At 43.7% G+C, this 15,081-nt stretch overlaps 1 protein-coding gene across 3 annotated transcripts in view; it reads right to left on the reverse strand.

The window, feature by feature from the left end:
- Nucleotides 1–15,081, reverse strand: part of SerT (Serotonin transporter) — a 515,765-nt gene that overhangs the window by 131,793 nt on the left and 368,891 nt on the right. For 2 of the 3 annotated variants that reach the window (XM_070533507.1, XM_070533506.1), the window contains exon 10: nucleotides 7,775–7,874. In XM_070533507.1, the coding sequence (XP_070389608.1) occupies nucleotides 7,775–7,874 (100 nt within the window). Of the gene's footprint in view, nucleotides 1–273; nucleotides 403–7,774; nucleotides 7,875–15,081 lie in introns of those variants that run through there. The other variant, XM_070533508.1, reaches the window with a different exon arrangement.

Genomic DNA, 15,081 nt, shown 5'->3' on the forward strand with positions numbered 1-15,081 from the left:
ATTGTAGGGAGCGGCATTGCTTTTGCAGTGAACAAAAATAGGTTTGTGGTGCTGACAGTAGAGATTCGTGAAGGTGCTGGGACACCTCAGCTGCTGGCACACTAATCAACATGACAATTGGCTCTGAAAAAAACAACCCGTTATGAAAAATAAAGCAACGTTGTCCCAACAAATTGTTTTAATATGCATACACTAAAGGCTTCCACAGTTAAGGGCATTTAGTACCAATAGTGCAATGAGCATTTTTATTTTTCAATAATGGATTATATGCGCTTGATTCATTCCAACAATCCACTTTTTTTTTTGCAGCAAAACATTCTGCTGCTGGAGCCACTCAACCGCCTGGTGGCAACAGGTGAGCGCCAGGCACGTGCTCTTGAGAGTGTGGCAAGGTCCAGAGGGCTGCTCTGCAACAGTAGTATCAGTGCCCTCACTGCTCTCCAGTCGAGCACCGAGAACACACCTTATATAGGAGCTTTCAGTTTATTATTTTGTTTATTATTCAAGAGCATGCATAAAATTATTGCAGTAAACATTGTGCTGTGCATATTGGGACACTTGTATCATGCACTTGATGTCTCTTCAAAATGGGCAAAAACGTAATACAACCTGTGCCACTCTTGGACCGTGTAAATGAAAAAGACACTAATGCAGCATATATGTCATTGTGCTGTTTGTTCCTTCGATGTGCAAGAATACAGTGGGTGTTGATTAGCCAAAGATGAACGGTGTGTGTATTTCACAATGAAAAGACAGGAAACGGCATGAGCTTAATAATGCTATCACCTATAGACTGTGCATATGAATGCAACACACCCCGATTTAAACATGCCATTACATGCATGTTCGATACCACATATTCTTTAACAATGTCATATATTTGCATGTACTAATTTTCACACAACTTAAGCCCATGTATAGCTCACTTCTCATGTATCCATTTCATAGGCCAAGTAATTGTACACTTTGCCCTTTTGTGTTGTATGAAAAGCGGCATCCTCTAGTCGGATACAACTTCACAAGACAGGAGAGGCCCCGTCCAGATGACCAAAGTGCAGCAGCCGATTGCCTCCACGTCTAAATAGTCCCTCTCGAATGAGCGGGTATTAGTGCGTCCAGCGGCATGACGTCAGTGTAGAGTGTGTGCCCATTGGTGCAGGCTTGTGTTCACCTGCCGTTGAAGTGCAGATTCTGCGGCCTCCTAAAGTTGTATCCGACTATAGAATCACGTAATGCCTTGCATTGGTTGCATAGACTTTATCAACTTGATAGCACACAATGATCAGGAACAGAAACCTATAAACGCACCCAAGCAAAGCTGGCTGGCCACACTTCCATTATGAGGGGCTGTAAAAAGTTCTCGCCTAAATATTCCCATGAAATCCTTGAAAAAGAGGTTGTGTTTGGCACTTCTTTAGAATCAAAAACAGATTACAGTGAATGTTGTGTCCACGTATAAACAAACTGAGCTTGGTTATCTGCACAGCATGTAATGGAAGCTTGTGCTTCACATAGGAAACAAAGTGCTCTGTCCAGTACAATTGTCGAGTCCAGTGTGGCACCTATTATGTCATTAGTGTCAACAGACAAATTTTCAAAGGTCATTCATTTCACCATTATTGGTGAACCAAGGTCCAAACGGTCAAAGCATGTTCTTTCAACGTTTACGGTGCCGTCGTTTTCTCGTCAGGGCTTGAACACCACACTGCGACACAAACGTCATCTCAGCCGCTGGCCTAGCGCGCTATCGTCACTTCGAGCAACATAACAGAGTCAGAGAGCCTTGCGTTGCACTGTCCGAGTGCAGGTTATAGCAATTGCGCTTGGAGCGACACAAAAAAAAAACTGCCAAAAAAGACTTGTAGATCAGTTCGCCAGTCAACAGAATGCCAGTCCAAAGCCTGTACTTCCCATCATTCCCTTGATGGTTGAACGATCGCAGTGCTAGATTTCCCTCTAGTTATACTAATATGAAACTCGGCTTTAACCTTAGAAAGGCGCGTTTCTCGTTTGTAATGTTTCTAGTCAGAGTGCGTCCGAGCATCCAAACGAGGAAGAAAAGAAATAGAAGTTCGGCGTGGAGCAGGACGAAAGCTAGGGGGTGCTTTAAATTATGCATCAAAATTATAGATTTCTAAATATATTACCTGTACACATATCCAAAATCTGCCCAACTCTTGCCCGGTCCCCGTGAATGGTTATGCACCAAACACATTAAGGTCATCATGATGACCGTCGTTAGTATCATCATCAATTATATTCCCCCTTGTTGAATGCCTTTCAAAGTGTAACCTGTATGACGCGGGAAAGCGCGGCAGTAGGGCGACGCGAAGTGATCATACCCAGTAGTTCATTAGCAGTGCGATGCCTAGAAAGTATACTGCCAGTACGTAAGGTGTCGGGGGGTCTGTAGCGAAGGTAACGACCTACGTGCCCTTTGTATTCCCTGGTTGACAAGGTTGACAAGACGAGCTTCAGACAGCACATGGCTTGAGTACAGCTTAACGAGATGACGAAACCGTCGGCTATTCGGAATAAATAAGGGCGACACAGGTTTTGTGGAAAAACTGCTTATTTGTAGAGGTTAGGTAAACGTATTTCCAGCTGCGAGACTAGAGATCCTTCCACAAACAAGCTTTAGCTTTGTTTAGTTTACTTTAGATGACGCACGCCTTTAAATTTTAGAGTTTGTTTTATCGACATGTCTTTAGTTCTTTTTAAGTAGGTATATGCTTCAATTTTTTGTCAGAGATACGCTAGCAACGTCAAGTGCAGAATATTACAGCGAAATCTTTACATGACTAACTTTCCATGGTTTTCTCGGCGTCTGGCATTAGAGACGGACTCGGCAATTTCTAAGAAACGCATATGGGTGCAGTGCAGTGGCACAGGTGTCAAAATGCGGAATAGATTAGGACGATCGCCATGAACAATAACATAAGATCAAGGTTATCGGAATATATCAGCAGAAAGGGTATTGACACTAAAAACAGCTGCGTTATCGATGGGGTGGACACGTATAGTTCTGTACACCCGAAGAACAACGTGCGTACGAGGAGCGCAGGAGGGAACCGCAACGAGAACGTATCCGGCGCCGGCGCGGAACGACCACCGACCAAAAACGTTCCCTGTATGCTTAACGAAAACCACAGTCGCAAGCTCGGGCCGCCATTTTACTCTGTGAAAATAGGAATGGCAGCGAAAGCACTGCTTTTCGTTAGAGCTTTCGCTGCCGTCTCCCATTCCATCTTCACAAAGTGTAATGGCTTGTTAGGAGCCTGTAGTGAGTAGGAGTTCGTATCGCGGAAGTGTTCCCGAGATATTTTCTTTATAAGTAAGACACATGATTTCAAGGAGCCGTTGTTTCCCCGCAGAATTTCAGAAAGTGTTTGTACCGTTCATCGATGGCGTGTCTTGCTCGGACAGAGAGCAGAGCGTTGGTGCATGTCCCGCATGTGTATTCAAAAGACGGCATCCTTTTGAGTATCGCTTATTGTGTGCGTGGAAGTATTTAGAAATAACCTGAAATCTTCGTGTAGTTTCAAGCGTCTAACTTACGCAATCTTTTTGGTTATTTCTTTGTTGCGGCACTTTTGTGGACAAAGACAAAGAAAATGTTAGTGGGTGAGTGAAAAAAGTGGGCAATTTGCGGAGCCTGAGTGGGAGTATGTGGAATATATTGACACGTGTACTTACCTTTATCGGGCAACCATGTTTGGCCGCCTAACAAATGTTATTGCGCAGCGCAGGACGCGCCTGCATGCAAAAGAAGTTCCTGGAATGTTATCGATGGTTCCGTACACTGTCTGTCACCGCAACGTGTGTAATCTGATTGCATGTATGCGCGACGCGAATAGTGTAGAACTTTGTGAAAGACACGCGGGTCCCATCGGTTAATCTGGAACATTCGACGACTGATCTATAAAAGCCGACGCGCTTGACCCACTGATCAGATTTTTCGACGATCGCCGACTGTTCGCCGCTCTCGTTGTGCTATAAGTCTAGCCTGTTTTGTGAGCCCAGGTTCGCCCAATAAAATCTAGTTTTGCCTTTCACAGTATTGTTACTGTGTTCTTAACGTCACCACCGCGTGACAATATGTGGTGGAAAGCCTTGCCTTCGCTGCCTGTGTTTGGCTCGCCACACTTTTACAGAGAATTCATTCTGTAGTTGAACGCCAGGAACCATGGTGTAGGTCTCGTCCTTGCCCAACAGAACGAACATGGTGAAGAGCATAACAAACTGAACCGCAGTCGAAAACAGACACCACGAGAAGAAGCGTTAATCACCTCAGAGAAAGAGTGTGTGTACATTGTATGGGCCATTCAAATGCTAGGATGATATATACAAGGCACGAAATTCACGGTCGAGCGCGGCCGTTGCTGTCTTATCTGGCTGAAGCAAAAGTCAGCAAAACACGGAAGGCTGCTGAGATAAAATCTCATTTTGCAAGAATGCAAGTTCGAGGTCAAGCACAAGGGAGCCAGAATAATAATGCAGATGGTCTGAGCCGTGGATGTTAAGCAACGAACTTAGGTTATTCGAACGCGTTTTGTACGTATCGCCATCGATGTGATTCCGAGGCGCAATTAAATTCTTTGTTGCCGAGGGCTGAGCCCGACAAAACGAAAAAAGTAGAACGACAGACAGATAGAGGGATATAACTTTGTAAACCGACGTGGGGATCATAGCGCCCGGTAGACGCGTCGCTCGGGCACGCCGCCCAGAGTGTGCACTTGCTTCTGTTTTCCTAAGAAAAACGCCGCGATTACGCGAGTGTTGGGACTCCCAGCTGCAGCCATTACTTCTCAAGGGAACCTTGAAGCTCCGGGCGAACTTACAGCTGGTCACTCTCAGGTTGAATCTCCCGGCGACCGAATAGTCCGTGACGTCTCAATACGGCGACGAGCGATCCTTAGACGTTTACCAGGAGCCAAACACCACACCCCCTCCCCCTCCATTCATGAGTGCCTCTGCAGAAGTCGACGCAGCGGGTCAACAAAAGACCCCCTCCAATTGAACCTGACAGCTTCAACTCATATATGAAAAGGTAGAACTTCAAATGTTACCGTGGGGATGGGTTCAACCTCGAATACCCAGATTTTTACGTACTTGCTCCATATACGGAGGCGAAGGTGCAGCATAGGAGGCGGAGTTCGGCAGAACGGGGCAATATCATGGACGGGATTTTGCGGCCGATTCGACTGCTGTGATTGGCCGCGATACAGTAATCAGACTGCGTAGCCTATTATTCTAGAGAAGACGACAGTATTAAAAGCGGGCACCTTTCGTGCAGTGAGAGTGCTGCTGACACGTCCTGATGTGGAACCAGACGGTTAATATGCTCCTTCAATGAGTGAGCTTTTGTGTCTGTAGCCAGTGTCAACAATGTAAAGTAAACATTTTTTTCCTTCATTCCTACTATCGGACGTATTCGTCAATGGGCTTGGTGAATTCCTGGCACAAGTACCAGCAAGAACCGCAGCGAGGTGTATTTGGACATAGCGAAATGTTATATTGAATTTACGAACAAAGGAAGGGTACCTACTTTTCGCTTTCTAAATAATTTGTATTGCCATGCGTTGACGAAGTCAAATGCCTGAGCCTCACTTGAACGACTACACTAGACGGTACATCCAACATTGGCTTTCTAGCCCTAAAGCGTGTCGCCTTTTACACCTTTTCCCGAGGAATGCTCAAACGTATGTGCCCAAAGCATTGGAAAATATCTTTGCATCCCACTAATATTAGGCCGATATTAGAATACGCATGCCCAGCGTGGAATCCCTTCACAAATATGCTTGAAGATAAGCTAGAGCTTGTTCAGAAAAAGGCTTCAGGATTCGTCACGGGCATCTAGGACTACAAAATGAGAGGTTCGCAAATGAGGGAAAATTTGGGGTGGAAGTTGCTGTGCACACTAAGAAAAATTATCAGATTAAAGTTTTTAAACAACATCAACAGCGGTAGCACAAAAATCGACAAGACCATATATTTAAAATGACCTCACTATTAGCCCAAAAGACGCGACATGTCCAAGGAAACAAGGCCCTGTCAAAGTCGTATAAGTGTACTGAAGTTTTCATTCTTTCCACGAGGAATTGCGGCATGGAATTTCCTCCCAGTTGAGATTCTCTAGGCACGAAATTTTTCATGTGCCGTAGAAAACGTCACACGAATCTGTCTTAGATAATACTTCAAGAATATTGGTTTAAGCATTTTGAAAAAATAAAATTTGGGATGTTTTTTGCTTCATTTTAGATATGTTGTCTTTCTCATTATTCACGTTCATTCTATTTTTAGTATTCTAACTGGCTTGATGCTCTTTTTCGCTACGCTCTGTTTTTTACGCTGGTGTTTGTAATGAACCCCTACTATAATGCCGAACTCGAGCGCTGTAGGTATTTTTCATAAATAAATAACTAAAACACGAACACACAAATGTACAATAAGAATCGCATGAAAACTGCGGGATAAAGTATGGCTTTAAACATTTTCATAGTTTACGTTACTCAACCATTGGTAAAGGTATATACTTGAATGTCATTATACATTAGGTCGAAGTGGGTCATACTCATAACGTACGCGAAATATTTCATCATAAAGAACTATTTAGAATGTCTATTTTCCTGAGAGCAATAAACAAGGAGAATTTAGTGCCAATTTCAGCGGTTGATGCAATATGGCACGATATCGCTTAGGCTTCGTCAGACTTCCGACATATATCTCTCCGCTGTGTACTAGTGGTGCATGTATTATGCATTTTTATTTTCCTATTATTTTCTCACTTTTGCACTTGAGTGTTTCTTGTATTTCTTATGGTGCTATAATTTGCGCGATTCAATGATCTACTGCTCCTGTGTAATGCCGGGGTAGGCGCTGCATGTATAGATAGAATAAACGAAAAAAATAAGTGAAAAAATAAACGAATAAATAAATAAGTAAAAGTGTAAGCCCCGCAGTTGTCATCTTATATTTAATTATTAGAGGAACCAGGTAACAACTTCAGCTTTGTGTAAATGACATTGTTTTGTACAAAAGACACACATGATCCTGCAATTCTGTTTCGTTGCATAGCCATTGTTGTTGTTTTGAACAGCATAATAAAATCAAGAGATATGGTATTGGACTGTTGAGCGCGAGGTCGCGGGAGTGAATCGCGGCCACGGCGGCTGCATTTCGATGGGGTCGAAATGCGAAAACACCCCTATACTTAGATTCGGTGCACGCTAGAGAACCCCAGGTGGTTAAAATTTACGGAGTCCTGCACTACGGCTTGCCTCATAATCCGAAAGTGTTTTTGGCACGTAAAACCGGATAATTTAATTTAATTTTAAAATCAAGAGGACATATATGGTTATGTCTTCTTACCGGGAAAGTGTCAGGAAACCAATACATATACAAGTGGAAAGACAAATACTAATAGAGGAAGCAAGTGAGTAAAATAGTTATAGGTAAAGTACGTCCTTACCCTCTGAAAATTTAGGCGATACATATTTTCTGACATTAAAAGAATTTGTTCAACTTGTCCTAATTCAAGCGTAATGAAATCTCTCTTTTGCTTAATATATAGATTTCGCTAGATTTCCCGCGTATTTTGATGTTGCTGTGGCATATTCGCAGAGAGAAAACCTCATATTAACGTAGCATGGCAGTTAAGGTTGTGCAAAATATTTGCTTCGACAAGCACAAAGCAGCACAAGAGCGCGTCCTCTTCTACTACAGTGAAGCGTAGATACGGCACATGCACAAGCGTTAATGATGAAAAACTCACCGTAAAACCAGCAGACGACCATGGACTCTACGAATACAATGAAGAGGACACCTGTAGCCGTCGCATAAGTGTCCAGCAAGCTTACGATGTAGTTACCACCCTGCAATAAAGAAAATAATCAATCAACGCCGTTCAATTGCTTTTTTTGTGTGTTGCGAATTACTAGTTTTCTCATATTAGGTCATTCTTATTAGCAGTTCCATATGTATGTTTTTGCCTAGCCTCGCTTCGTACAACACTTGAACTTCGTTATAACGAGACGGGATATAACAAAATAATGGATATAACGAATAAATGGAATTGCCCTTTAAATCACCGTAGAGATTCATTCATTTTAAACCACGTTTGACCGAAGTGAAATGGTTCTGTCAACGGATGTAACGAACTAGATTCTTCCCCGAAACCAAATTCATTGTGCACCGAGCACATCGCATTCCGGCACATTCCACAGTCGTTGGGTGCGGCATTCGAAAACTGCGTCAACGAGCACGAGCCGGCGAAGCCGCGTGGGCGCGCTCGCAGAGCAGACGAAGGAAGAAGTCGACTACGAGGGAGCGTCACCTGACAATCTTGAAGCCTTGTTAACAAAAAAATTACAGGGTTCCTGAGGATCTCTTAGGAGGCGAATTGCGAAAGCCTACTCTTCACGCTCTTATCATTCGCCTCTTTCTCTTTGCCTATTCTTGTTTTCTTCTTTCTTGTAGTCAATACTGCTCACTACTAAGCATTTTTAGTCATTTGTAATCATTACAGGCCGTCGTTACACATGCAGCCCATATCCAAGTCATGTGCAGTCATTACAAGTAATTTCAGTCATTATTACTCATTACTGATTATACTGAGCATTTTTAGCAATTTCTAATCGATTGTTCTCGTGACAAGTTGTCGTTAGACATATTGGTCATTTCATAGTCATTACTAGTAATTACAAGTCATTTGAGTCATCATTATACATTACTGCTCACTAATAAGCACCTTTAGTCATTTCTAATGAACTGCGGTCGTTACAATTTGTCGTTAGACATATTGGTCACGTCGTAGTCATTAGTAGTCATTACACGTAATTTCAGTCATTATTAGTCATTACTGGCCATTAGTAAGTATATTAAGTCATTGCAAATCTATTGTAGTGGTTACGAGTTGTGTTTACACATATTTGTCATTTCATAGCTATTAGTAGTCATTACAAGTCACTAGTAGCCAGTTTAGCCATTACTACTCATTACTAGACATTTATTGTCATTTCTAATCAATTGTGGTCATTACAAGCAGTCGTTAGACATATTGGTCATTTAGGCGTCATTAGTATTTAATAAAATTCAGTAGTATTCATTATTAACGTCTACCAATCTCTAGTATAATATTATCATTCACTAACTGTCACTATCAATCATTTTTAATTGTTTTATCTGTCTTTATTCTGCCTCCATAATGGCGTCTTGACGGTTCGGCTGATACTCTGGTGGTCAGGTGTGCTGACGCAAACTTCACCATGAGCTCAGAAAGGCTCTCGCCTTAAACTATAGAGAAGTAGGCCCTAGTCCCGCGATAGACAAGCGGTAAGTCGTGCTCGCTTTGGTTGCGTCTGCTGCGACGGCTTCGGAATAGGCGCACATGACAGGCATCCGAAAGGCGCACGCTGAGGTTTGTCAAAGGTGAGGCGTGTGGTGAATTCGAGTCTGTGTTATGTCAATCACGTAATGCATCGGACGACCTCACGCTACGTTGACGCGCCTCGCCAACAGGCACCAAGGCTGTAGCGAACGATGGCAACCGCCAACCAGCATTGTTGCCGTACAACCCGAGAACCACCTCATGGACGACTGATCGCGTTTCGGGGTGGTATCAGGGGAACAAGGAAACCTTTTGCCCTGAAAACAAGTCCTTCCAACGGCAATTCGTCGTATTTGGGGACGTGTTCTGGGGAACAACAGGCAGCTTTAGTTAAGCGTCCGCAGCAGCTCTGCGTACGCAGGAAACCCGCGGAGGCGATAGTGCTTACGGGTCCTCGCGTGTGCAGGAGAGCGCATTTTCCGATATGGTTCTTGCCGAAGATGTGACCCGGGCTTTTGGCTTGACTTCGAGTCAGCTGATATTGGCTACAAAGTTTCAGGAGCTGACATATGGTGGCACTGAGTGGCACTCCACTCAGCGTCACCACTCGCTTAGTAGCGCGGGCATTATGTTGATCCCTTGTCTGTTTATTACGCAGTGCGCCGGTTATCTTGCTGCCTCCATGTTCGAAAATGCTGCTGCGCATATCCTTGACGTCGCACTGCACTTGGCCTTATCATCGTTCCCTTGCCGTGTCATGGATGTGCAGGGATGTCAACGCGGGGCGACCCTACCTTCCTTGCTGATAACAGCGGCAGATTGCTCCTTGCTTCATCGGGCCATATCCTGCATGCTCCGCTGTACAAGATTAACATACAATCTACCACCCAATCACCGACACACCAAGTTCCACTATGACATGGTTTACGACTGCAAAAGCGCCTCCAGCAGTTCCCTTCTTCAGTGGCCGAGGCAACGGCGGCGCGGGCACCATGTTGATCCGCTGTCAGTTTATAGAACAGGTGCGTTACCTTGCCAATTCTCGGTGCATCCGTTCTGATGACCGATGTAGGCTGCTTTTCTCTCGCCCACATGCCCGCAACCATGGTTTTGTCTATATTGCTTTGTATTCCGCTCTGTTAAATGCTGCGCGCAGGCTTTCATTAGGCTGCAATGTGGAAGTTGACCCTTGTCCTAACGCTCGTGCTCAGCGCAATCCGGCCTCAAAAACCCGGTCGACAGATGTTGATAAACAAACCGAAGTAGCGGAAATGCTCTCCGAACTCCCAAACGGCCAAAAGAAACTGGCTCTGGATATTGCTGAACTGAAAATATTTCAATCAGTGGTCAGCACTAGGTTTGAGACTTTGGAAGCTCGTGTGTCTTCTGTGGAGCCTTCCTCAACGTCTAAGGGTGCCCGGGATTGACAACCTACACACGCAAATTTTGCAATTAAAAAACGCTGCATCAACTTTCTCTTTCAGAAACGACAATTTAGGAAATAGGTCGCCTAGAAACAACATTATTATACATGGTCTCTGCGAGGGCCTTAACGAAAATATAAGGAACTTTTTCCAACATTGCTAAGTGGCTCTAGGACACTCTTAATATCGCATGTCAGCGTATCAAAAGGTGTCGTAGACTCGGCAATAATTTCAGAGGCCATTCACTTCACGTTATTATGAAGCTCGGTAACATTCAAGACAAGGTGCTGGTGCTGAGGAACTGCTATAAACTTAAAAACACTAGCTTTCGTGTTTCAGAAGAATTCTCGCAGCAGATTCGAAATATTCGCAAGAAGTTCTGGGAAACGTCCTGCTCCGATAGGGACAGTGGCTCATCTGCCCAACTTCGATTTGATTACGTATTTATTGACACGGTAGAATAGGATGGGATAGCACATCTGATACTCTCGGCAGACCATCTGCTGGCTAAGCTAAACCAACCCAAACCCTCGGTGGGACCAAATCCCCTTGACTTCACGTTAATGGCAATAAACTTTCCATTTCCAACGTTAATGCAAGAAGCCTTGTCAGTAATTTCTCTAGATTTGTTTCCTTAATTTCATGTCATTTATTATACCCTCATGGCCTGTGAAGGCTTTACAGAGGGGAGTGGGTTACAAGTAAATTCAGAGTAAGTCTTACAAAAAAATATACAACATAAAAGTACAATTTGTCAAATAATTCATTAGGAATACAATGAGCAATTACAAAAGCTATTACAAAAAAGGACAAGATATACAAGCTCAATAAACAGCATTCTAGTAAGTAACGTTGGCTAAGGCATCATGAAACAAAAGATTATCATTGATGGACACAATGTTTGCGGGAAGGTGCTTCCACGTCTGAGGTACAAATGACTGGGAAAATGTGTTTGTGCTGCAAGAAGGAACGTGAACCTTGTAAGAATGATCAGTGCGACGAGATAGGTAGTGTGGAGTATGGAAGAATACATTACGTAGCGTTGTGTGGTGAAAAATGTTGTGAAATCATGATAAACGGGAGTCTTTACGTCGAGCTGCAAAAGATGGAAGAGAAAGGCTAGTTGTCATGGCTGTTGCGCTGGCAGTTCTGTTATAATTCGAAAGAATAAAACTAGCAGTGTTATTCTCAACTAAGTCTAATGCGTTAATTAAGTTTAGGTTATTAGAGTCCTAGACGGATGTAGCGTATTCTAATTTCAGGCGTATTAGTGTTTAATAAAGCAATAATTTCAAGGAGTGTGGAGCCTTAAACAAGTTTCGCCTTAGGTAACCAAGAGCGCGGTTAGCACTGTTCACTATATTAGTAATGTGAGTTGTCCAGGTAAGGTCGTATGTAATATGAATTTTTAAGTACTTCTACGAAGTTACCTTTTCTAAAAGAAGACAATTTAAATAGTACACCTGAGAGACGTTATGTGTCCTAGACACATGCCTAACTTTACACTTGTTAACATTTAATTCCATTAGGCGTGTTAGCCATTAGCACCAGTTAGATATTATATCAAGCTCCGATTGAAGACGGTTAGTATCACAATCCGTGGTTATTTCTCTAAAGATAACACAATCATTCGCGAAGAGATGAATGTTAGGAGTTACTTGTGAAGGAAGGTCGGTCATTAATATATATTAAGAACAACAAAGGACCGAGAACCGTTCTTTGGGGTACTCCGGAAGCAACAAAGCACACCGGTGAATTGCAGCCGTTAGCACTAACGCATTGTAAGCGATGAACCAGAAAACATTCGATCCATTTTAAGAGATTAGCATCAATATACAGATGGGTTAGTTTGTGGACTAGACGTTTGTGACAGACTTTATCGAGTGCTTTTGAGAAGTCTAGAAATATGCAGTCGGTGCATGATGCACGATCAGTAATTCGATGCAACTGATGAGTGAAGGATACGAGTTGAGTCTCGCATGAGTATTATTTCCTAAACCATGTTGTGCAGGTGAAAAAAATGTGTTATCTTAAAGAAAGTCGACGAGGTTTGTGAATACAATGTGTTGTAGAAGTTTGCAGCACGTCCTGGTAACTCAGATGGGGCGATAGTTGGTTGCTATGTTCTTGTTACCAGATTTGTGGAGCGGAACCACCTTCCCAACCTTCCTCTGATAAGGTAACGTGCTGGTGTTGAGTGATTGTTAAAACATCTTTGTTAGTATAATACAACTGTATGCGGAAGTGGTTTTTAGGAACTTAGTGGTAATTGGTCTTGGTCTTGTCTCACTCGCCACATATTAGCGGTGTTACTGAGACGTTTACATGGTAACTTGGTTCTTGGTGCATGGTTCTGAGGTAACCCCCCCCACCCCCCCCCCCCCTTCTGGTTTCAAAGTGGTTCGGCGAGACTGAAAATTTGGGAGAGGCGGCGGTGTCACTTTATTTCTTCAATCTCACCTTCACTTTTTTGTACTCCCTGCCCCACCTGATACTGAGCCTTTGTGGTGTAAAGTTCAACTTGAGAGAGAGAGAAAGGCAGAGAGGGAAATGAAATTGGAAATGCAGGGAGGTTAACCAGATGTGTAGATCCGGTTTGCTACCCTACGCTGGGGAGAGAGGGGAGGGGTCGGTAATGTGATTGCAAAGTAGAGATTAAGTAAGCAAGGAGCACAGACATACAATCACCGTCAAATACTGTCACCGTATACTGTCACCACACAGCACAGTAGCACTTGCAGCACTATAAACATCTGCTCAGGCTTTAGCCGCTGGTTCAATTCTGTTGTTCTTAAAGAGTGCAACAGTGCCCTCGTCGCCCTCCGCTGCGGTGGTTTGTGATTTCGGCATTCTAAAGTAAGTACCTCTGTTCGAGGCCTTTGGTCGAATCGTGCTATCGCGTCACAGAAAAGATGTTGAAGAGTCTCCTCGCTACCACAATCACCACACGAGGCGGCATCGGCCATCCGATTCAGAATGCAAAGGACTTAGTGAAGGCCACCACTAGCCATATTCGACGAAGCAGAGTAGCTTCGCGACGGCAGAGGCCAGCTGGAATGCAAAGGCACAGAAAGGAGTCTAGGTTGTGCAGGCGGTTGTTTTGAAAGTTCCTGCGTTCCAAAGGAGAACGTGATATCACGGGTGAGTACTCGAAGTTTTCTAGCAGCATCTGTCCTTGATAACGGTAGCGGCTCCTCTTCGTCGCCTTGAAGAGCCAACCAAGCAGCGTTATCGGCGTGTTCGTTCTCTATGACACCGCATTGACTAGCAAGCCACTTAAATGGCACGTGGTGTCATTTCTCAGTTAAGGTATGGATTACTTCTCTTATCGCGAATGCTAGTTGATCGTAGGGTCTACGCCTTAGGGTTCATAGCAAAGGTTGTATTTATGCCTTCGAGTCACTGAATGTTGACCATCTTTGAGGTTTTTCTAGGCTGACAAGACGAAGTGCAGCGCGAAGAGCTGCATGTTCCGCAGCCGTCGGTGTCGTTGGGTGACACGTCTTGAAACTGATGGTGGTGGTTTCGCTGGGAAAACTACGGCTCCAGAGGAACACTGGGAAGTTGCCAATCCATCGGTATATATATGTACGTGGTCGGCATACCTCTCGTGACAAGGAGCAGAGTTTGTTGTTTAAGAGCAGGTGATGACCGCTCAGACTTTTTCCTGATTCCTGGAAGGGTGAGGTGCACGGCAGGTGGAGCCAAACGACATGGATAAAGTTGAACTTGAAGATATGTCTTCGATGATAGGGGTCGTTTACCATCTCTGGTTTTAACATTGAGCATTTACTCAACCTATGTGAATGTTTGCATAGTTTTACACTTCTTCATCCAACATTATCTGTATGAGTGATTTTAATGCCACTGGTGTTGATTGGTCTTCTATGAAAGTAAGCGGACACGAAATAGCTATGGGGCGAGAGTTGGTGCGCAGTTCATTGTGCTGTGGCCTGCACCAAATCGTTCAGGACTTTACTCCCCAAACTTCAGTCCTTGATCGTATTTTTCCCACTACATGTCTTTTTATTGCCGGTTAAGAATGCGGTGGTATTGATGGAATATATGACCACAATGCTGCGTTATTTTAGTTCCAGGCATCGTCCCAAAATCCCGCTATACCTACTGCACATTTCCTGACTTTAACCGCGCTGATGATTTGGCGATAAGAAGACGCCCCATGAGATTCTTTTCTTGAGTTTTAGGTAATGAGTACCACTAGTGATACTAAAATCTTGACAAGTTTCTTCGGAAATCTTATCAGTAAGTGTATCAACCTTTCATTACATTAAAAACAAAGAAAAATTGGAAGCTTATCAAGGTTAAGCC

This window comes from Dermacentor albipictus, chromosome 2 (assembly GCF_038994185.2).
Source record: "Dermacentor albipictus isolate Rhodes 1998 colony chromosome 2, USDA_Dalb.pri_finalv2, whole genome shotgun sequence".
Taxonomy (NCBI): Eukaryota; Metazoa; Arthropoda; class Arachnida; order Ixodida; family Ixodidae; genus Dermacentor; species Dermacentor albipictus.